At 41.4% G+C, this 24900-nt stretch overlaps 1 protein-coding gene across 2 annotated transcripts in view; it reads right to left on the bottom strand.

Annotated features, from left to right (window-relative positions):
- anapc10 (anaphase promoting complex subunit 10) overlaps positions 1 to 19690 on the bottom strand; it is a 90182-nt gene extending 70492 nt beyond the window's left edge. Inside the window, exons 1-3 of one of the 2 annotated variants that reach the window (XM_028802730.2) lie at positions 19534 to 19690; positions 12895 to 13021; positions 1446 to 1536 (exon numbers count right to left, since the gene is read on the bottom strand). In XM_028802730.2, coding sequence (XP_028658563.1) covers positions 1446 to 1536; positions 12895 to 13009 — 206 coding nt within the window. In that variant the 5' untranslated portion in view covers positions 13010 to 13021; positions 19534 to 19690. Of the gene's footprint in view, positions 1 to 1445; positions 1537 to 12894; positions 13022 to 19529 lie in introns of both variants that reach the window. The other variant, XM_051928193.1, reaches the window with a different exon arrangement.
- Positions 19691 to 24900: the final 5210 nt, after the last annotated feature.

Raw genomic sequence — 24900 nt, forward strand, 5'->3', positions numbered from 1 at the left:
TCAGGAAGGAGCAAACACATCAAACTCTGAGCAAACGAATGCTAAATGTACAGAGAAAGAGGATGAATACTAGGAATGCTCAAGTCAAGTGTATTAACTGCACGTTATCGTGCAGTGCGCCGTTACTGGTATTACATATTAGTAAACCTTCAAAATAATGTGCAGTTAAAGTCTCAACAGCATTCTCAGCATTTCTGGAGCTTAATAAAGCCAGATAACTAGTAGAATCTTCACCAAGCAGCTCTGAAAATGTCTGCTGTGTTTGGGTCTCCATACCTCTGTGAGTCTGACGTGAATGTCATGAAATCAAAGTTCAGAACAAGACTGACAGACGAACATTGAAATGACTCCATAAAAGTAAACCTGAGTGGCTCCACTCCACCAGACACCTCAGTGCCAGTCATCTAAATAAACAACACGTCACACATGCAACTGGACCTGTGAATAAAGTGACACAGTGACATGTGACAAAATGACAAATGAAGTAGTCATATCTGTGGATTTGGAAATTGCATTGCTTTTTGTTTTGTTTTGACAGCATTCACGTTTTAATTCAATAGTGTGAGATACACTAGAAAATGCATACAGACGTACAAAATGCACTTGCAGGTGAACTCAATATTATACGTAATGTTTTAATGCAAAATGTGAGTTGTGGACACCAACATTTTGTAAATGTTCAAGCAAAACAAGCTTACTCAGTTTGTTTGGGTTGAAATAAGCTATGAGAATAAACGTTAGGCAACATTAGTAGCTCTCGTCCATTTTCATTTTGTAAAAGTAGGTCTCAGGGGGAAAATAGGTTATAGAGACCCCTGTACTAAACAAATCTCCGCCAACCGTTTACTTTTTTTGCCCAGAATGGGCCAATTTGTAATGATGGACTCCATTTCAAGGAGAATTAAAGCACGCAGGACACACCTGAGCACAATTTGGAGTTCTAAAGGAAAAGGTCTGAACTGAGATGGAAAGATTTCATTTTTTAATTTTAATAAATTTGCAAACCCTTTTTAAAGCATGTTTTCATGTCGTCATTGCGGATTATTGAGTGCAGACTGATGGACAAAAAATGGAAAATGTATCCAATAAAAGTGTGCAGAAAGTGATGGGGTCTGAATAGTTTCTGAATCAACTGTAACTGCACGGTCAAAAGTTCTTGTAAGCAAAGTAACACTTGTATTTTTTATATTGTATTTTTATAAAAGAAATAATTAAATTATGGCATAGTGATTTGAGAAAGGAATTTGGTAGTTACCAGACATCTGGACTTTTCAGGCTCCTAACAAGAAATTTGTATGTATGAATTTGGAAATAATTATAACCATGTGGTTTTCACTCAGAGCCTGAGTAATATAAATATTCAGATTACCTTTGGTAGAAGCATTAATGACATTGAGTTTGAAACTTTCACCTGTCTCTTTTTGTTTAAGTGTCTTTATCCTTACCTAAACTGGATGTTAACAAGATGAGGTTGTGAACCATCAGACTGCCAATAGGTTTCCAAGTTATCATCACGTAGCTGGTCAACACCGAAACCTGCGACAGAAAAGTAGGAAGATTTCAGTCAAGGTGTTTACAGCATAGACAATAATCTGCTTAAAACATTTTGCAATAATGTACTACAAATTGTGAATTTCCCCTTGAGATTAATAAAGTATCTATTGATCTATCTATCTATCGATCTACAAGTCAATACGTACTGGAGATGGGCTGAGCAACCTGTCACAGAAATGGTTTGTGGGTACTGGTGATTGAAAATGAAAGTTATGTGGAATAAAGTCCACTGCAACAACACCCGGCAGAGTAAAAACGACAGAGTTGAATGTCAAACAAATTTTAAAGCAACTGTTCTACTTACAGCTAAGACTAGAAAGTGTTGATTTCTCTTTTATATGTTAGAAGTGGGGCGGCACGGTGACACAGTGGGTAGCGTTGCTGCCTCGCAGTAAGGAGACCTGGGTTTGCTTCCCACGTCCTCCCTGTGTGGAGTTTGCATGTTCTCCCCGTGTCTGAGTGGGTTTCCTCCCACAGTCCAAAGACATGCAGGTTAGGTACATTGGCGATCCTAAATTGTCCCCAGTTTGTGCTTGGTGTGTGGGGGTGTGTGCCCTGTGGTGGGCTGGCACCCTGCCCGGGGTTTGTTTCCTGCCTTGCACCCTGTGTTGCCTGGGATTGGCTCCAGCAGACCCCCGTGACCCTGTAGTTGGGATATAGCGGGTTGGATAATGGATGGATGGATGTTAGAAGTGGAGTCCCTAGGAAATTTTACTAGTTTAATAAAAAAAATCCTTATTCCCTTTATTTTATCAGTAATTTGGAAGCATCATATACATTTTCATTAGTGTGCTGACACTCAGAAGCATTTACCATTTAAATCAAGTAATATTTCTTCAAATACTTACCTAAATAACTACTGAAGTAAAACAGTGGATAAATGATAGGTGTTGCAGTTAAATTCAGAAAAAGATATAACCTCATGTACTCAGTGGTAACTCTGAAGAGTCTTCTTATATAATTCACTACCATCGCTGTCCGTTTATCTGTCCAGGATTTTAAATCACCTGTAGCTCGCAAACCGTTTGACCTACTGACCTGAAATTTGGTACACATGTACTATGTGACGTCTACTATCCGCTTCCGGGGTGATGAATGACCTCCACGGTTACTCCTCTTTTTATTTTTATTTTATTGTAGAATCAACTCTCAGCAGCGGCCAGTAGGCCGGCAGTGCAGCACATACGTACGGGTGCCGTTCTCATCTTACCACCTTCGCTGTCACTTCCCCTACCTCTTCATATCTTAAATCATTCTTGAGGCAGATTGAAGACTGAAGTGCCACCTTAAGTGAAAAATGAAAGAAAACGTACTAAGTAATTGCAAAGAGGATGAAAACTAGGAATGGTCAAGTCAAGTGGATTCACTGCATTATCGTGCACTGCGCCGTTACTGGTAAGGCAATAATAGCTTTTAATTATTGACTTTTGCTGCACTAAACAGCCTCTATGTCCAGTCACTATTCAGTGAGTGGATGTAGAGGTGGTGAATACTACAGTACTTGGGGGTCCACATCACCGTTGGGTTGAACTGTTTTCATGACACCTTGGACCTCTAGAAGAAAGGGCAGGGTAGGCTCTTTTTTCTTAGAAGACTGTGCTCCTTTAATGTAGAGAGTGACATCCTTCACATATTCTATAACTCTGGGATGACCAGTGTGGTGTGCTGGGCCTGTAACATCATTTCAAGAGAGGCTCACCGATTCAACAAGCCAATTAAAAAAGCAGACTCAGTTATGGGGTGCACTCTGATAGTGGAGAAGAAAATGAAAACAAAACTGAGGGTCACCATGAACAATGCTGCACATCCTCTCTCAGACTCAAAGACACTGAGGACTTTCAGCCAATGAGTTTTTCAGCACAAGTGTGTCAAGAAATGTGACTGGGGCTCCTTTATTGCAAACATCAATATGCCTGTATATCGTCTTACTGGGACTGGGTCCCGGACTTTTCTTTCTTTTTAATTTTCTTCCTCTTCAATCATTCTGGTGTTTGTGTATATATTTTATTTATTTTTCTACTGTACAATCCCTCTTAACCGGCCACCTCGGGACCCGACCCATGGCCAGTTGCTGTGTTGGCCGGTTAATCCGACGCTTATCTATTTTCATGTAGAAAAATAATTTCTAAGGTATGTACTGTACCTCTTCGATGTTCCTGAAGAAACCATATCCACAAGGCTTTATCCACGATTTCGCACACGGGTTTTTTTCTCGTACAACGACTGGACAGTGTGGTGTAGTGGGTCCACAGCTCAAGTCAAAAAGGCCACTTTTTAAATAAAAAAATCGCCGCACTCGCGGCTTAGCGACTATGGTTAATGGAGAAGGAAGCAGATAGAGGAAAGCCATTGCAGGAGAGCGCGAGCGCAGATTCGATGGAGCAAAGGCAGGCAGCTGGGAGGTGAACCCCTGATGATGAGTGTTTGGCCAACACTCGGTGGGGCTGAGGAAAGCGGTTGCTCTAGCTGAGCGATCACGGAGCTGGAGTGACCGGTATTGAAGACGACTGGCCGTTGAAAGGCAGCGGCAGTCATGGAGGCTTTGGGCTGGTTAAGCCCCAGCATGAGCGCCCTGGCCGCTGTGGAAAGAACTCAAGTCTCGATCCGGATGTAGCCAGGGATCCAAGGGTTACCGGACCAGTGTGGAAGGCAGCTGCACCTGCAGGTAGGGCGACTCCCCTGTTGCGAAGCCCGATGGGAGAAACAGGGGAGCCGCCAGGTAGAAAGAAGAAGGCACCGTGGAAAATTCATAAAGGAATATGTCAACGGAAATCACTCTGAGCGTAGGAGCCCTCTCACCTTCCAGGAAAGAAGGAAGTGCATACATATAAAATATTTTAACAGGTCGGTTAATCCGTTGGCCGGTTAATGCGGGGCCAGTTAAGAGGGATTGTACTGTATTTATTTAAAGACTTCCTGTGAAAAGCCAAATATCCCCCTGGGGACAATACATCTGAGTTCTATCTATTTATCTATCATGCTCTTAACTCAAAACTCTTGAGCATTAATTTAGCTGTTACATATCATTTTGGACAAGGATTTTCCGTACATATTCGCGTACAAGTCGGGTCTTGAAACCCGAAAAAAATCGATCATAAAATCAGACCCCGACTCATATGCACGTTCAAAAATAAGACCATTTTTTTTTTTTACATCTTCCTGCTTCCACCCATCTCGCATCAGTTTCTCACACACATTAAATTTTGCTGCAGCAGCACAGTTACCAATTTCTTTCACTACTTTAAGGACGTTTAATTTAAAACCAGCTTCATATTTTCTTCTGATCGAACACTCCATCGTAGATAAGGGATGCTCTTACGGTACAGGTGTATGAGGTTGTGAGATACAAAAAACACAAAACAGTGCAAACGTCGCTTTGGATAGTGCAGGTATTACCGTGTGGTCACGTAGGAAAAATAAAGAGAAAAAAGGCAGTGTGCCCCATGGTTACTCTCTCAGGTGGGCGTTAGCATATCGTAATCTCTTGGACCAATAGTGGGAGTTTTCCACCTTCAACTTATATACATTATAAAATACCATAAATTATATGTTAAAATCAAGTGTGGGAGAACTTAAACGCGAATGTATATGGTAGTCTTCATTCAATACATTTCTGCGCTTTCTAAACCTTGCTTATAAATACTGCAAAATAACATCAGTTTCCTTATCTGCAGGACTCTGAAAAGCTCAATCAGTCGTCTCACAGAGTTGACTATTTTAATGCTTCATAGGCAGAATGTTTGAATTGTTTAGCTACTATTCTGTACACAACTCATAACAAGTCAGTAAGGATCACACACTACTGGTCAAAAGTTTCATCACCTATAATGATGAGAACAGTTTACAACCTACCGATGTTCTGCAGCAATTAAAGTAAATTAAGCCTTGCAAGTTGAAACAAACAGTTTGTACAGGTGTCCCAACTTCGTCTGATTACTTAAAAACCCTCTGACTTAAATTAGAGTTGGAACAGACTGTGTTACTGCACCCTCTGAAGCAGGGGTCACCAAGTCCGGTCCTAGAGGACCACCGTGGCTGCAGGTTTTCATTCTAACTCTTTTTTTTTTAAATGAGTGCCCTGTTTGTGCTGCTAATTAACTTCTTGTGAATTCATTTTAATTAAATTGCTTTTTTAAGATTTGTTCCCCTGAATTTCTTCATCGTTCATCTGAATTGCTTAATTTCTTTCCTGAAATGGCACCCAAACAGAAATGAAATGTGAAGTGAGTGAACCAACAGAAGACCAACTAAGTCGGGGCCTGAAACTCCAACCAGTTCCATAATGAGGTGCCAATTCTTGTTGTTAATTAAACTTGTTCTTTAATTCCGTGGCTTGTTGCTGCTCTCGTGGTGCATTAGCAGACATTTCCGAAATGGTTGATTTTCTCTTTCTAAGAGCCCCCTGTTAAAATGTTTTGGGGACCTGAGCAGATCGACATTCCCGGGACCTTTACCTTTCTTTATGTTCAGATATTGCATAATGGACACCAGTTGTTTTGGCTCATTTTGTATCTCATTATTGTTTGGCTGCTAATTAAGGACAAAGAAACAATTGAGGGGTCTGAGTCTTCAAGAACAAGTCAATTAAAATGAATTCAAAAGAAGTTAATTTAGTCAAAGTTTTGATTAATCAAAGTGGCCGGCACCTTTTGCTGATATAACAGCCAAACTGTGGTAACCCTTCTGATTCAGAATGCCAGTCACTCTCTGCAAGTCATCAGCTCTGCCTCAAGCAAAAGAACCCCTGACCATCACACTTCCTCCTCCGTGTTTGAAGATTGGTGTCTCACATGGAGGAAAGGAGCCATCCTTCCACTAACTTGACATTGTATAAACAACCTGCATGATGAACTGAAGACTTCAAAGATTCATCAGTCCATAAGACTTTCTCCTAGTCAGCAGCAGTCCATAGCCGGTATTTTAAGGCATGGCTTTCTTACTGCCCCTCTCAATGTCAAACAAGTCAAGTTGGGGAGCATACGCCTACGACACGACGAAACAGCTCGGGATCCTGGTTGGCAACTCCCCCAGGCAGACACGCAATCCAGTCCCACCCTCCGGTAATGACCCTCTATCTGCCACAGCCAGGTGTTACGTGGGCAACCCCTTGGCCTACTCCAGCCACTCAGGCCCCCAACAATGAGATGACCAATGGACTCCTTTGTTATTGTGTCTCTCCAGAAAATCCTTGGGTCCCGCTGGTTTGACTTTGTGTTGCTCATGGAGTCCCGAATGAGGCACATGACCTGCATTGTGAGGGAGCGTCAGTTACGGTACTACGGCCATGTGGCGCATTTCCCCGAAGGTGATCCAGCTCGTAAGATCCTCAATGTCAAACCTGCAGCACAAAATCTCCTCTTCACAGTAGACACTGACACTTGCTTTTAATCACCTGCACTTGTGCTGTGAGGCGTCAATCACACAAGCTGGTGACCCTTAGAAACTTGTCTTCTGACTGGCCTGTGACTTTGGCTCTGCCAGATCTCTTCCTATCAGAGTTTCTTCCAGTTTCCAATTGCCTTTGGATTGTGTAGGACACCACTGGACTTGTTTTTTTTACAATTTCTCTAAATGAAAGGCAGTTGGGAGACCTGGGGACCTGGGTTTGCTTCCCGGGTCCTCCCTGTGTGGAGTTTGCATGTTCTCCCCCGTGTCTGCGTGGGTTTCCTCCGGGCGCTCCAGTTTCCTCCCACAGTCCAAAGACATGCAGGTTAGGTGGATTGGTGATTCTAAATTGGCACCTAGTGTGTGCTTGGTGGGTGGGTGTGTTTGTGTGTGTCCTGCGGTGGGTTGGCACCCTGCCTGAGATTGGTTCCTGCCTTGTGCCCTGTGTTGGCTGGGATTGGCTCCAGCAGACCATCCGTGACCCAGTGTTCGGATTCAGCAGGTTGGAAAATGGATGGATGGACTGCGGTGGGTTGGCACCCTGCCCAGGATTGGTTCCTGCCTTGTGCCCTGTGTTGGCTGGGATTGGCTCCAGCAGACCCCCCGTGACCCTGTGTTCGGATTCGGCGGGTCGGAAAATGGATGGATGGATGGATGGATGGAAAGGCCTACACTTCTAAGGGTAATTAATCCCGCTTTGTCTCATTTCATTTGTTACTTGCCATTTTCTTGCCTTTGTCACTGGAATATTTTCCAAGCAGCACTTCAGAGTCTGTTCCAACTCTGCTTTAAGACACACAGAGTGTTTTTAAGTAATCAACACAAGTTGGGACACCTGTGCAAATTATGTGCAAGGCTTAATTTACTTAAATTGCTGCAGACCATCTGTAGATTATATATTAGTTCTTCCATGAAGGAGGCCAATTTGTAATATTCTGAAATTTCCTTTTTTCAACCTAACCTTTACATTCAAAGCTCTGTCAGTTTACTATTTACCTTTTCACCACTTTAGATCATTCATTGCATTTCAACTGATTCAATTTGAAGATAAACTGGAAAAACTCAGGCATTCTAAAACTTTGCCCAGTAGTGTAAGTAGAACTAAAACTACAGAACTTCAGTTCTTTAATCACCTCATTGACTTCCAATTAAACGTCAGAGACAATTTAAAACCTTCCTTCTCACACACATCATAACCATCAGTCCACTGCTGTACAAAGGTCTATTTCAACTTTCCCCACAACAAACGTTTTTGGTTTTTTCTGCATTCAGGTTGTTCCAGCAAAATTCCTTATCTTATCCATCCATATTGAATTCAGCCGCCTGCTTGGTCTCTTCTTATCTCTGGAAATGCAGTTTAAAACTTCTGCTGTCCATCTACCATCTGTTCTTCTGGATACATGCCCTACCCAATCCCACCTTCTTTTTTTTAATGGTAGTGTCGTGCATGTCAGGGCTCATCCAAGGTATGTAATACCCTGCCAGGGTGAGAGGGGGCACTGCCGCTAATTGTGTCGTCTTTTTTCTCCTCCGCAGCAGTGAGAAAATGTCCCTTGAGGGCAGTTAATCCTGCCCCTTCTGGCACCCGAAGTGCTATGAAAACCTAAAACCCTCAACTGTTGGAGTCTCATTTGGACCCGGACAACCTAGAGCAGGGGTGTCAAACTCCAGTCCTGGAGGGCCGCAGTGGCTGCAGGTTTTCATTCTAACCATCTTCTGACCAGTTTTTGCTGCTAATTAGCTTGTTTTGCCTTAATTTTAATTAACTCTTTTTCCTTAATTAGCAGCCAAACAATGATGAGACACAAAACAAGCCGCCACATGACTAACTAACCTGTGCCCATCATACAATATGTGGAAATAAAGATAGGTGGAGGTCTCAGTAAGGTTGATCAACAGAAAATCAACAGTTTTGGAAATGTCTGCACTAGCAGAATGAGAGTAGCAACAAGGTGTTGGAATTAAATAACGAGTTTAATTAACAGCAAGCATCGGCATCTCATTAAGAAATTGGTTGGAGTTTGAAGCTCCAATTTACCTGGTCATCTGTCAGCTCATTTCATGTTTCATTTCTGTTTGGCTACCATTTAATGATGAAAAGTGTCAATTCAGAGGACTGAATCCTTAAAAACAGGCCTATTAAAATGAAGGGAAAAAAGGAGTTAATTAGCAGTGAAACCCGGTCACTGATTAGGAAAAGGGTTAGAATGAAAACCTGCAGCCACTGTGGCCTACCAGGCCTGGAGTTCAACACCCCTGACCTAGAGGATGGAGCTCCAATATTTCAACCCGCAATAACAGCGGAAAGGCTGTTTATGTTCTGTTTTGTGTATTCTAAACTAACATTTTTACTTCCTATGTGTAATTCTTTACATTAACTGACATTAAATTTCATCTGCCACAAATCTGCCCAAGCCTGTATGCTGTCCAAGTCCTTCTGTAATGATATAACGGATTCCAAATTATCTGCTGATCTACCCACCTATCTTGGTATCATCTGCAAACTTAACCAGCTTGTTACTTATATTCCTATCTAAATCATTTATAGATATTAGAAATAACAGTGGCCCTGCTATTAGGCTGTAACATAACAAAATGTGGAAAAAGTGATGCGCTGTGAATACTTTCCGGATGCATTGTACCTCATGCACTTCAGAACAGGTCTTCCACCTGAAGCTAAGCATGTTCAGGCCCGGCCAGCATTTAATAATAATAATAATAATACATTTTATTTATATAGCGCCTTTCCCATGCTCAAGGCACTTACAGAATATAATAAAGAACGGCAGCATATACAGTATATAGCATCGTACAAACCAGATAAATAAAGAAGATTAAGACAGTGAATTCTGAAAAAAAAGAAACACACAACATAATTGATGGTCTAGCACACACACATACAGGTTATATTAGCATCTTGACAGAGAAGTAAACTGAGAGAAGGGTAATAAAGTCAAATAGAGCTAAAAGACAAACTGAACAGATGAGTTTGGAGTTGTTTTTTAAAAGAATTCATGGAGTCAGCTGACCTGATTAATTTTGGTAGGTCATTCCAGAGTCTGGGCACTATACAGCTGAAGGCCCTGCTGTCACCCATGGAGTGTAGATTAGTGAGGGGCACAACAAGATTACCAGAATCAGAGGACCTTAGTGGGCAGGCAGGCACATAGTGATGGAGAAGGTCACTGATGTAGTTTGGCGCAAGGTTATTTAAGGCTTTGTAAGTTATTAGTAGGATTTTATATTCGATTCTGTAAGACACAGGGAGCCAGTGGAGACGGAGCAGGATGGGTGTGATGTGCTCGCTGTTGCTGGTCCGTGTAAGGACTCTTGCAGCTGAGTTTTGAATAAGCTGGAGCTGTGATATAAGATTAGAAGGGGAGACCATCTAAGGAAAAATTGGGTTGCTGCTGGATGAGGTGCTGGTGCTGCCAGCAGGTGTTGCTTACCCTGTGGTGTAAAAATGGCACTCTCTCTCAGATGAAACGTAAAACCAGCGTCCCAATTTCCTGGGGGGGGGTCAAAAAGAGATCCCTGAGCATCCTATGTAAGGAGTAGGGTGTTTCCCGGTGTCAAGGGCTAAACTGTGTGCCACAACCCAGGTATTATTGCCCCCCCCATCCCCATCCCTAACTGGCTAACTCTTTCTCTCGCCATTTCACCACTTAATAGCTAATGTGTAGGGAGTATACTGGCATAAAAATGGCTGCTGTTGCATCATCTAGGAGGATGCTGCTCATAGGTTGTGGTTGAAGTGGCTCCTCACTGACTATGTAAAGCACTTTGAATAGTGAGAAAGCGCTAAATACATGTAATGTCTTTTTCTCTTCTTCAAACTTGCTAATGAGAGTCGTCCAGGTCGGAGTAGAGTTCGCAAGGAGGTGCATGTCAGATTGCACCGTAGATGACACTGACTATGGCATATCTGTGGCGCAGGCTCCACACACACAAGTGTAAATAAGCCTTAAGCCACCATATGTACATATCCATATTTTTACATTAACTGCATGACTTTTCTTTGTTAGTGCTTCCATATTACATTTTGTGGTTATAAGCTAATTTATTTCACAGAAAACATAGTTAAATAACAATTCCTATGCACAGTAGAACCTCTGGTCATGTTACGATCAAAGAGTCCGCCAAAATTTCGCATCTGTTCACGACCACATGCTCTGGTGACGAACAAAAACACTGGCGGCCAGTTTCCCTTCCGGTTCGTACGCACCAATGATTTCCCATTTTCTTCCGTTTACGTATACAGGGCCTAACAAAGACGACGAACGTGTTCAGTCTCTCCCTGTACATCGTTCTCAGTCAGACGTGTGTTCATTTGTGCTCTATTTTGTGTGCTTTTGCATTCATTTTTCAAATAACCATGGCCTCTAAGCAAGTGAAGAGTGGTAGTGTTGGTGAGAAGAAAGTTTAGAAGAAAACTGAAATCCAATTAAAGAAAGAAATCATTGAAAAGTATGAGCGCGAGTGTTCGTGTTACCGATCAAGTACACTGTGCATTCTATGGTATAATTAACTATTTTTGTGCTTAAAAATCTAAAAAAAATAAAAATGTACATACAGTTCATACAGTCTGGAATGGATTAATCGTATTTACAGTGATCCCTTGCTATATCACGCTTCGTCTTTCGCGGCTTCACTCCATCGCGGATTTTAAATGTAAGCATATGTGAATATATATCGCGGATTTTTCACTGCTTTGCGGATGTCTGCGGTCTACAGTACGTGTATTTCCTCAGTTGATTTGCCCATTTGAATTCAAACAAGGGACGCTATTGGCGGATGGCTGAGAAGCTACCCAATCAGAGCACGTGGTTAAGCTCCTGGGTGCTGTGCTAACTCTCGAGTGTCTCGCAACCATTCTACGAATGGCAAAAGATCTCCAGACATCAGTTGAAGAATGGGACCCGCAAATGATTCGTTCTTTGCAATTTAAAAATGCTCTTGACGGCGCCACGGAAGTGTATAGGAACCTCTTTACACAAATGAAAAAGCAGCGCCAGCAACTGCCCATCACGATGTTCCTTACACGCAAAACACTGCCTAGTACGCCTTCAGTGGAAGAAGAAGACGACGGCGGTGCTACACAGTCACCTGAAGAGGCTCCTTTAGAACAGCTGTGACAGTGCAGTAAATGTCAGCGTTATCTAACAAGTCGGTGAGTACCCAAAACTATTTTTCTACGTACTTAGTACATGTATGTATGTTTATTGTAACTGTGCACACATTTTTTCCTTGCATTGTTGGTATTTATTGCCGGTGGCCCGTCTATCGTAATGGCTGTAACAAATGTGATATCGGAGACGCTCTACAGTATCTTTAAAATAACATTTTGGTTTTATGTACAGCATTTACATGTTATAGATTTTTCACGTATTTTTATATTACCTACTCAATTACAATATGTTTAAAACTGTATTACGTATTAAATAAAACTCCTCAATGATATACGATATGTATGTTTGTGAGTAGTATAAAAACTGTGTTTACATACATAATTTCAATGAATCTTACCTAATAACTAAGAGAATATAAAGGGTTTATGCTGTATAACTGTACGGGGAATATTTATAAACCATGTGGGAGAGTTTATGAGGACTTTAAATATATAAAAATAACCATATAAACATATGGTTTCTACTTCGCGGATTTTCTTATTTTGCGGGTGGCTCTGGAACGCAACCCCCGCGATGGAGGAGGGATTACTGTACATACAATCTTATGGGAAAATTACGTTCGGGTCGCGTACCGAATTTTGGAATGAATTGTGGTTGTGACCAGAGGTACCACTGTGCTGTACAAACATTTAGCTCATTTGAGGCCATCACAGTGCTTGACTTCAGTCATTTTACTTGCTATTCAGTACCTGTGGACTCAAACATGCAGGAGAACCATTTAATCACATATGATTGAGTTCATCTTATCTGTGCTTCTAAATCTCACCTGGTTTACATGATGATAAAGACCACACAGCCTGTGATCCTATTTCTCGGACTGTTCCGGTTCTCTCTAGCTGCTTTGGATCAGCACCAGGTGGAGTCTTGTTCGCGTTTGCCATTGTGAAGGTGGCCTAGAGCACAATACACAAACATTTCAAATGCAAAAAATATTTAAAGACATATTTCTTTTTACCGTGGATTACTCTGACTAATTCCGGATTTCACAGTTCATACATTTTCATGCTAAATCTCTCTAAACCAAACTATCAAAGTTAGAAAATGTATGCATGCAGTAACATTCCAGGACCTAATCAATCATTTTGAAAGTTGAACAATTTTTAATTTTTATTTATTACTAGCTGTGTAAGCCTGTAATGTAAAAAGCCCAGAGTCCAAGAAACTATTGAAATCGTCTGGGGAAAAAAACTGAGATGTAGACATGTTGGGTAAATGAAAGGAACTCCTCTGGGCATCTCCCGCCTAGGAGGATTTGTTTTGCCGACGTGCCCGCCTCGCTTGTGCATTAGAAGTGGGAGGAAAAGCAAAAAGGGATATTGTTTTGCCGATGTTAGCGGCTAAGCAACTTTGTATTTCTTCTGAGGTTTCGTTTTGCTGACGTGCTGGCCTTGCTTGTGCATTAGCGGCTAAGTGAATTTTCTGTTTCCTCTGAGGTAGAGCCCTTACCCTGACTCCACCTCTCACTTCCAGGCCAGACATACACTTCCACTTGTAGACATTTATATATAAGATTTTGCCAAAGACAAGGGTATCACATTTTTGCTTAATAAATACTAGGGGGATTTGCCCCCTGCTCGCTTCGCTTGCCAACCCCCGGGCCAGTGCTACACGCTAGTCTCTTTGTGGTTCTGCCGCTCGCGTATGGGGATGCGGATGTACAATTTAAACAGATTTTTAATATACTTGGGAATTCTTACATTATCATAATACAGGGTGGTCCAGATCTACTTATGCAACTGTTCGACTGACAACCATCTCCCCGCCATTTTGGAATGCAGGGCAGGTGCTGCCATCTATCGGCAACAACAAGAATTTTAGAGATTTCACTTATGTGTAGGGCAGGTGCTGTGAATTCTCTATGTAATGAACTTAAGTTATAGCGTAATGAAAATTGCATAATTAGATCTGGACCACCCTATAGAACTATTTTACATTACAGCGAGTAATTAACCATATTAAAAATAGTAAAACATAATAAATTGAAAGAAAATTATGTTTCATTTTGCGTTAGAGGTATTCGTTGCATAATACAATTTCATTCTGTTTGGCTTTGAAGTTAACACGCAAATACTTTTTAAACGTACACTTTCACTATAAAAACAATTTTTTGAATTAAATTTTGTCAAAAACAGAGTTTTGATTCTGTGTTTGGACTTTCATCGTGACAACACAACATATAATTGCCCGTGAATGAATTTCGTTTCCTTCTCTCCATTAAATAAAACGACTTTTTCGAATCTTTGGCCCTGTGATTTGTTAATTGTCTTTGCAAAAGCTATTCTAACGGGAAACTGTTCACGTTTTAATACGAATGGCATATCAACAATACCTTTGTTGTCTAATATTACTTGTCTTGGATACATCCTTCTTTCAACAGTAATCCGGCTGGTGGAAGACCAGACGGTGTTAACGGTTGTAGATATTCTTCATGATATTGTAAGTTGATGTTTTCATCTTCCACACCATCACCACCAACTGTTTCAGCAGGGTCCATTGATAAGCATTTAACCAATTTGCCGTGTAACCGATCGACAATTTTCGTGTTAATTCGTTTGACTTCATTGTTTCTCGGTGCTAGGATTGTCCGTGTACTCATTTCTTCTGTTGATATCCCTTTGGGATGAAATTCTTTAATAAGATTTGGACATAATAAGTCTTCTTTAATTGGGAACGTAAAAATGTATAAGAGCTAAGAGAGCAGGAACTGTGTCTGTCAAAAACATTCACACGAATGAGAGGTGAGAGTACCGGGGGTGTGGTTGAATATGGTAGAGAGGAGGGCGTGACTTGAAAAAAATCTCATGGCCAAAGTCTCACCTCGCAGGACTTGAGCAAATCTCTTGAAAAAAAGTCTTATCTTGTCTCATCTCGTTCCAGAATTTTTTTTTTTTATATATAATAGAGAGACATTTGTAACAACTTCTTTTGGCTGCTTCCATTTAGGGGTCGCTACAGAGGCTCATCCCTCTCCATCTATCCCTGTCTTTTACATCATTTTCTGCCACACCAACTGCATTCCAGTTCTCCCTCATCACATCCATAAACCTCCTCTTTGGCCTTCCTTTTTACCTCTTGCCTGGCGGTTCCATCCTCAACATTCTTTTACCAATGTGCCCCTCATCTCACCTCGGCATGTGCCCAAACCATGCCAATCTCACCTCTCTCACTTGGTCACCAAACTGTCGTACCTGTGTTGTCCCTCTGATATTCCTAATCCTGTCTACTTTCGTTACTCTGAGCAAAAAAATCACAGCATCTTCAACTCTCCCACTTCCAGCTGTGCCTCCTGTCTTCTCATCAGTGCCACCGTCTCCAAACCAAACAACATAGCTGGTCTCATAGAAACCTGCCCTTTCACTCTAACAGGTACTCTTCTATCACAAGTCACTCCTGCCACTCTTCTCCATGTTAATGTTTAATTTACTGTAAAAAATAAAAAAAACTTGCACCTGTGGTTGCCAGAATTACCAATAGAAAGTATGGTGTCAATATTTTTAGGTCTATGGTATAACTTGTGTTGGTTTGGACATGTTCAGAGGAGAGATGCCGGGTATATTGGGAGAAGGATGCTAAGGATAGAGCTGCCAGGCAAATGGAGAAGAGAAAGGCATAAGAGAAGGTTTATGGATGTGGTGAGAGAGGACATGCAGGTGATGGGGGTGACAGAACAAGATGACAAGGACAGAAAGATACAGAAGAAGATGATCCGCTGTGGTGACCCCTAATGGGAGCAGCCGAAAGAAGAAGATGATGATGCAATAACTTTTTGAAGCTTTATATTATACAGTAAATTGTTTGTTTGCTGCACATTACAATATACATTAAGTAAACCATCTACTCTCTATATATAAAATCCAAAGCCTAAAAGTGCAACGATTTTGTGCAACGATTTTATGTCACGTGTCGGGCTAATTTTAAAACCTACAAACAGTATATATGTTTGGTATCATTCTTTTCAGAATTTATCGAACTTTAATTTGATGTTGTTAGATTTTCAGATTCTTATTCTGTTTTTAAATTATAAGCTAAAAAATATCAAGAACTCGCGTCCCGTGAGATGAGACTGTTCCAAGAGATTTTTTTTTTTTGTTCTTTATTTTGCCTTATACAATTTCTTGTATTAGGAATTTGTTAGTTTTCGCATACCCCTTGGGGTCAGAGCGCAGGGTCAGCCATTGTACAGCACCCCTGGAGCAATTTCAGGTTAAGGGTCTTGCTCAAGGACCCAGCAGAACAGTATCTCTTTTGGCAGTGACGGGGATTCGAACCGGCAACCAGCACAGATCCTTAGCCTTAGAGCCACCACTCCGCCCTAAATTTAATAATTATATATAAATAATAGATTTAATAATAATAATTCTTTGCATTTATATAGCGCTTTTCTCACTACTCAAAGCGCTCAGCAATTGCAGGTTAAGGGCCTTGCTCAAGGGCCCAACAGAGCAGAGTCCCTTTTGGCATTTACGGGATTCGAACCTGCAACCTTCCGATTGCCAGTGCAGATCCCCAGTCTCAGAGCCACCATTCCACCTTTAATTTAATTATTTAACCAGGTCCGGGGCCGTAAATAAAAGACAAAGAGTAGGACAGCTGCTGTACAGGCTTTTAAATGTTCAAAGCACCGTTGTGAGATGCAGATCACATGACACGGCAGCAGCAAGCCAGCTGCTGATCGAGCAAAGAGGAGGTAAAAAAAATAAAACTGTATTTGTTTCCCCATTGTATCACCATTTAAGAGGGGGTGTCAGAGGAGCAACCGTGTCTCCTTGGGATGCGTTCAGCCCCCCCTCTTCACAACGCGAGCGGATGGCACATAGCGCAGGCCGGGGGGGGTTGGCGAGAGAAGCGTGCAGGGGGGAACCCCCTAGTTAGTCATTAAAACATCAAAAAATGCTCAGCCCAGTAAGCATCAATAAAATAACAGAAATCGGTAACAAACATGTTAGGCCATTTCATATCATACAGTTGTTTGAAAAAGTATTCGACCCCCTCTGCAAAGCCACCATATTTCCATCTTACATCATTACAACCAATAAAAATCACAAATGCAGAGTATGACAGCAAACTTTTATTTCTCTGTGTACATATTTTGAAACCTTTAGAGCTTGGTGAACTAAACAAATGCAAACTGACAGTCATGTTGTGAAAAATGCTGTTGAAAAAGTAATGGACCCCTTCACATGACACACAGTCAATACTTGGTAGCAGCACCTAATAACTGCTTTCCATCACTTTGGATAGCCATCTACAAGCTTAGCACACCTGGATGAAGGCCATTTTTTCCCCATTCTTCCTTGCGGATCTGCTCCAACTGGGCAAAGTTCGAAGGCTTTCGTTTGTGAAGTGCAATTTTGAGATCACGCCACAAATTTTCAATCGGATTCAGATCCGGACTCTGGCTTATAGGCCACTGCCAAAACCTGGATCTTCGTTTTGTCAAACCATGCTTTGGCTACTTTGGCACAGTGTTTTGGGTTATTGTCCTGCTGAAAGTGGTAGCGTGGTCCGAATCCCAATTTCATGGCTAACGCTTGAAGGTTTTCTTCCCAAATCTGGATATAGTTCTTACCATCCATTCTTCCTTCAACACAGACAAGGAGACCCAGTGCCTGCCCTAGAGAAGCAGCCCCCAAAGCATGATGCTCCCCCCCACCATGCTTGATGGTGGGTATGGTAGGCAGTCCTTTCCACCTGCCGGACAAACACATTTGTGTTGAGGCCAAAAAGTTCAATATTGGACTCATCAGACCAAAGTACATGACTCCAGAATGCAGAACTCTTGTCAAGATGTCTGCTAGCGAATTCTAATCGAGCTTTCAGATGACATTTTTTTTAGTAGTAGCAACTCTTTTTCTGGCAACTCTGCCATACAGCCCCTTCGATATTGTAGCCTTGTGCACATCCACTCCAGATGCAGATAATCACTGAGAGTCCCCTTAGGATTTGTCCTTACTTCTCTGGACTAGTTTTCTTGACATGTTCTTTGTTATTTTAACAGGACGGCCTGACCTTGGCCCATTCACTCCGCTTCCAGTTGTCATTCCACTTCGCTACGATGGCCTTCACAGTGGAGACACTGAGGCTAAGGAGCTTGGCAATCTTCTTGGCATCTTTAAACGTTTTAATCACAATGCGTCTCAAGTCATTAGAAAGTTCCCTCATCTTCATTTTTGTCAGTTTCTGAGGTTTCACCAAATAAGCCACTTGTACTGATTTCTCAGTTGGAGGTTCCTAAGAACTGGCCTAAATAATCACTTGTCAATCAGTCAACCAGCTAGAAGATTAATGGCTTGAATGTTTACACCTCTTTTCATTACACTTATCGATTTGTTAACAATCATACAGTCTCCAGGCTATTAGGGCTCAAATACTTAATCAACAGCAGACTTCACTGATATGTTCTTTATCGTTGCAGCATAATTATGATTTTCAGGATTTTTTAGTGTCCAAAGCGCCCTCATTTATATGTAACAGTATGAAACTAAAGATGCATTTTCATAGAAAAGTATTACAGGAAATTTAAACTTTGTCTAGGGGGTCGAATACTTTTTTCAACCCACTGTACAACCCCAATTCCAATGAAGTTGGGACGTTGTGTAAAATGTAAATAAAAACAGAATACAATGATTTGCAAATCCTTTTCAGCCTATATTCAATTGAATACACTACAAAAGACAAGATATCGAATGTTCAAACTGATAAACATTATTGTAGTTTTGCAAATCTTCACTCATTTTGAATTTGATGCCTGCAACACGTTCCGAAAAAAGCTTATTTATTTAAGTGCCATACCGTACGCTTAAGGCGTACAGAAGAAGAAATTAAGAACCTTTAAGTAGAGAAATAACTAGTTTTTCAAGAAAAGCTAAAGTTTATAGAAGATACATTCTTCTTTATTTTATTCCTTTTATTCTATGTGTAACTATTGTCCCTTTTATTCTTGTGTGGATTATTTGCTTTTAACTTTCACTAAATATTTTAAAAAGAACTTTTGGACTGTGGGAATTCTTTCGACACGCGTTTAACCCGTGCCTGACAATACCTTATATATTTCGACAACCACATTTTAACAAATATGTGCACTAATTCTGTATTTAGTAGTGTGTAAAAGTTACACTTGCATTTCACCAGAGAACTTGTCACACCGTTACCGCCTGCATTCAGTAAAGAGCGCTATACAAAATTAAACTGAATTGAGTTCTTTAGTAACACCACACGAAACATCATTTAAGGAAGTCGATGCTGTCTATGTGCTCAGTGACAAACACATTAACCTGCAGGAGCGATTTTAGAAATCGGAATAAAGTTACCAAACGCTACAATCCTTGCAATAATAAATAAAGGAATGCCTTACATAAGTCGAGCCGCGAGAAGCCGAAAACGCAAGAATAAAGAAATTACGTACCAGTGACAACGGGAGTTGGCTCTCAGATTCGCGTTTTCAAAATCATCCTGCTAGCACTAAGAGGTTATTCCAGCCTGATCGGACGTGACGCTTTCGAATCTCCCACTTGCGCTTCAGCCCGAGCAGCAGGAATATGACGTCACCGACCGCCACCTCCGTCGCGCCTGTGATGACGACAAATCCTTTGGCCAGTCCAAATAGAGACAGGCGCGAGTAGAGAACGAACTGCCTGTCACTAACCCATCTGCGGTGCCTGCCAGTTCTGCGCACTCTTTAATATTTTCAACTTGTTATTATTAGTTACACCAGTAACGGCGGATCGTGCAGTGAATGCACTTGACTTATAGTTTTCATTCTCTTTCTCTGTACGTTTACCATTCGTTTGCTCAGAGGTTGATGCGCTTGCTAATTCCTGAGCAGCTCTGGTTTTCTCCACCCTTGCGGCCCGCTTTTTCTCTTCTTCCGTCGGCATCTTTTCGCGTTAAAACTGATTAAGTCAGTGTTTGCAATTACAATTACTTAGTACGTTTTTCTGAATTTTTCACTTAAGTGTTGCCTCAAGAATGATTTAAGATATGAAGAGGTAGAGACGGCGAAGGTGGTAGGGATGAGAATGGCGCCTTTACGCATGCGCCGCACTGTTGCCCACTGTTCAGAGTTGATTCTACAGTAAAATAACAAGAGTAATAAAAATCATCACCCTGAAAGCGAAAAGTAGAGGTGACGTAGTGTATGTGTACCAAATTTCAGGTCAATAGGTGAAACGGTTTGTGAGCTACAAGGGATTTTAAAATTATGGACAGACAAGGTAGATTATACAAGAACAAGATGTTTTGTGCACGGTTTACGTACGTGTGAAGACGAAGAATCCATCCAGACTCCGTTAGAGAGATTCGAAGATTTGTTTGAAACTGAACATGGTATCAATTAATCGTAAACAGTTTAAAAATGTCATTAACACAATTCCCTAGTCGGTAGTACAAATAATTCATCACAAAATGTCGTAAATTGTTCTAAAGTCTTCTAAATTTCCCATTGGGGTTAATAAAGTTTATCTAATGTAATCTAAATTTTAAGTGGACGGGTACTGTAGATGCCGAGATATAGGTGTGGTCAAGCACGGGTAAAACACGTGCCGAAAGAAATCTCAAAGTTCGTTTTAAAAATATTTAGTGAAAGTTAAAAGCAAATAATCCACACAAGAATAAAAGGCAAAACAAAAGGGAAAAATGTATCTTTTCTAAACTTAGCTTTTCTTGAGAAACTTTAATTATTCCTGAATTTAAAGGTTCTTTACTTCTTCTTCTCTACTTAAAGGTTCTTTACTTCTTCTTCTATACGCTTTAAATGTACGGCACAGCACATAAATTAAGTGCTGTTTTCTTGCATATTTACTTCACACACTCAAAAGGCCCATAAGCCGGTTGGCACATTGGCATTTGCCCAGGCACGGTTTAAAACCTTATGCCTTCCACACCTTACTCATGGCAAGGCTGTCACTAACTAACTGAAGAATGATGTTTACTCCAAGCTGTTAGAAATGGCAAGAATATACCAATACGATTCTATTTACGGTGGTTATAGGAACCGCCCATAGTTTATGCATTGTCATCTAATAAATATTCATGAATCTTATAGAACTAGGAAAACGGCTCTTACAGGTGCAACTTCCACAACGTCCAAATATTATAATTCGTAAAAATGTAATATGTAGATTATTCCTTTTCTCTCAAACAAAAATTCAACAACATTTATTTCGATAGCACGTTTTCCTATGAATGATGTACCTCAAAGTGCTTTACAAGATGAAGACAGAAACATTTATAAAAAATAAGATTAGGCAATACTAAATAACAGAATAAAGTAAAGTCAGATGGCCAGGAGGACAAAAAAAATAAAACTCCAGAGGGCTGGAGAAAAAAAAAATCAAAATCTGCAGGGGTTTCCGAGGCCATGAGACCGCCCAGCCCCCCTAACATAAATGAGTCCTCATGGTTTTCAGGCTTCACATGCAAGAATTAGATGATTTTGCTGGGGGACATCTGGCCTTTAATCCATCAATGTAGCAACTGCATGGCACCCCGATCAGGTGGTGGGGGCACAGATCACCACCACAGAAAACCAGAAAAAGAACAGCAGGGAAAGTAGGGGTTAGTACGGATCACAGAGCCACTGAAAAAAAAAAACGATAATTAACTGCATATACAGAATATCAGGGTTACACTAAAATGAAGCTATAAGAATGCCATGTTAAAATAACGGGTTTTTAGCAGTTTTATAAAGTGCTCCACTATATTAGCCTGGTGAATTTCAATCAGTAAACTCGTATTCCAGATATGAGGTGCCTAACAGCAGCAGGCCACCCGCCTCACCACTTCTTTTAAGTTTAGCTCCTGGAATTCTAAGCAGACCCTCATTTGAAGATCTAAGGTTATGACTTGGAGTGTAAGGTGAGAGGCATTCTGAGATGTAGGATGGAGCAGATGATTTACTATATGGCTTGGTAAACCATCAGCAGTATTTTAAAGTAAATTCTAAATGACACAGGTAACCAGTGTAATGACGCTAAGACTGGGGTGATGTGCTCGGATTTTCTCAGTCAGCTGCATTCTGCACTCATTGACACCAATTGATGTTTTTTTTGGGTGGTCCTGAGAGGAGTGCGTTACAATAATCTAGTCCAGGGGTAGGCAACGTCGGTCCTGGAGTGCCACAGTATGTGCAGGTTTTTGTTCCAACCCAGTTCCTTAACAAGAACTCAATTATTGCTGATGAAGCACATATTGCTTAAGTGACATTTTAATGCTTCATTTTAGTGGTCTCGCTTGTTAAGGTTCTCCAACCTTAATTGCTTATTTCAATCTTAAACTGCTGCATTCAGTGTTTTAATTGCTCCTTATTAGCAATAAGATGTAAAACAGGGGTAGGCAATGTCGGTCCTGGTGAGCCGCAGTGGCTACAGGTTTTCATTCAACCCAATTGCTTAATTAGAAACCAATCATTGCCAATCTCAGACCTTATTTAATTTTATGGCTTGTTAGTCTGTGCAATGTAAGGCTTTTATATCGTAGATTTTTTTCCTTTCCAAGGATATCATCCAAATGATTTGAAGCCTAAAACAGATCATTTTCAGTCTGTCACATTTTTCTATTAAGTGTTTTATTAAATCAAACCGTGCATGATGAACACACACAGATGTAATTGGAAAAAAGCTAGCTGGAGAACTGCTGGCTGCTTTGTCTTTTACATCTTATTGCTAATAAAGAGCAATTAAAACACTGAATGCAGCAGTTTAAGATTGAAATAAGCAATTAAGGTTGGAGAACCTTAACAAGCGAGACCACTAAAATGAAGCATTAAAATGTCACTTAAGCAATATGTGCTTCATCAGCAATAATTGAGTTCTCGTTAAGGAACTGGGTTGGAACAAAAACCTGCACATACTGTGGCACTCCAGGACCGACGTTGCCTACCCCTGATCTAGTCGACTAAAACCAAAAGTGTGAACTCATTTTTCAGCATCTTGAAAAGTTATAAGGGCTCTAAATTTGCTATATTTCTGAAGTAAAAAAATCCTGTCCTAGTGATCTGATTAATATGTGATTTAAAATTTAGGCCGGAGTCAATATCTGATCATTTGCTAAACCCAGTTCACTCAATGAAATGCCTCCAAAAAACTTCCAGTGAAACTTGAGAGAAATTCAGTTTCTCAGATAAAAAACAAACTGACTGAAAAACTACAAACAAATTATATTAAAATCTCTGTAAGTGAAGAAATCCTTTTAAAAATTCTTACTGGGACAAATCCATGCTGAGAATTTTTAAGACAGAGATATGGGATTGTAATGTTTGTACCTTGTAATGAAGGAATCGAAACATTTTATGAATGCAAATTTGCTAAAAAAATCTGTCACGATGACACACGTTTGCAACGGTCATCTGGAATATGTGTGCGTCACTGTGAGTTTGCACCTTTCCCCATTCCTGTTATTAGTGGAATGGCTTAATTTGTAAGGCCAGCCAATTGTACAGGGGGAGGGGAGCACCTGAGTTAGAGAGCCAACAGACTGTACGGGGAGGAGCCAACAGACTTATGGGGAGGAGCCAACAGACTGTATGGGGAGGAGCCCACAGTATGTAAATGGCTGGCGGGAAAAAGGAGAGGAGAAGCACAGAGCCAAGAGAGAAGTTGGACACCATCACAGGTAAAGGCAAGAGGGAAAGGATTGACACCGCCTGGAAAACATCAGGTGAACCCGGGTTCATTTCAAGATGAAGTAATTTTACTTTCTGGTGAAAGGTATTCGGGAGAGGACCTGACGGGCCAGCACAAGGAACTGTTAACCTGCGTGTTTCCCGGAGTAGGAGGTATGGTCGGCACCTCATTCCCCATCGCAGACTGAGCTTGACATTCTGTACAAATAATATTTAAAGGACTACAAATGCATTTTTTTTTCTTGCTCAAATTTCTGTAGTAGTAGCTTATGAATTTAAGTGTTTTGTGTCATGATTTGTGTTTGGTGGGAAGTGCTGCAGCATAATATTATGTATTTAGGGTTTTTTAATGTTACAGTAAAGAGCCAGCTTCTGTAGCCGAGGATTGGACCACCAAGGTCCCCGCCTTCAGCCACCACCCAACTCACACTGCACCCGACCTCCTTGGCCCTTCCCATAGGTGGTGAGCCCATGGGAAGGGGGACCCACGGGGCTGTGCCCGGCTGAGCCCAATGAGTGCAAGCCCGGCCACCAGGCGTTTGCCATCGAGCCCCACCTCCAGGCCTGGCTCCAGAGGGGTCCCCGGTGACCCGCTTCCGGGCGACGGAAAACGGCGTCCAAATTTTTTATTCATCATAGAAGGTCTTTTGAACCGGAGGGTGTGTTCCAACTACAGAGGGATCACACTCCTCAGCCTCCCTGGAAAAGTCTATTCGGGGGTTCTGGAGAGGAGGGTCCCCCTCGAACCTCGGATTCAGGAGGAACAGTGTGGTTTTCGTCCTAGCCGTGTAACAGTGGACCAGCTCTACACTCTTAGCAGAGTCCTGGAGGGTGTATGGGAGTTCGCCCAACAAGTCTACATGTGTTTTGTGGACTTGGAAAAGGCGTTCGACCGTGTCCCTCGGGGAATCCTGTGGGGGGTGCTCTGGGAGTATGGGGTACCGGACCCCCTGATAAGGGCTGTTCAGTCCCTGTACAACCGGTGTCAGAGCTTGGTTCGCATTGCTGGCAGTAATTCAAACCCGTTTTCAGTGAGAGTTGGACTCCGCCAGGGCTGCCCTTTGTCACCGATTCTGTTCATAACTTTTATGGACAGAATTTCTAGGCGCAGCCAGGGTGTTGAGGGGGTCCGGTTTGATGGACTCAGGATTG

The sequence above is a fragment of the Erpetoichthys calabaricus genome, chromosome 5, assembly GCF_900747795.2.
Source record: "Erpetoichthys calabaricus chromosome 5, fErpCal1.3, whole genome shotgun sequence".
NCBI lineage: Eukaryota > Metazoa > Chordata > Cladistia > Polypteriformes > Polypteridae > Erpetoichthys > Erpetoichthys calabaricus.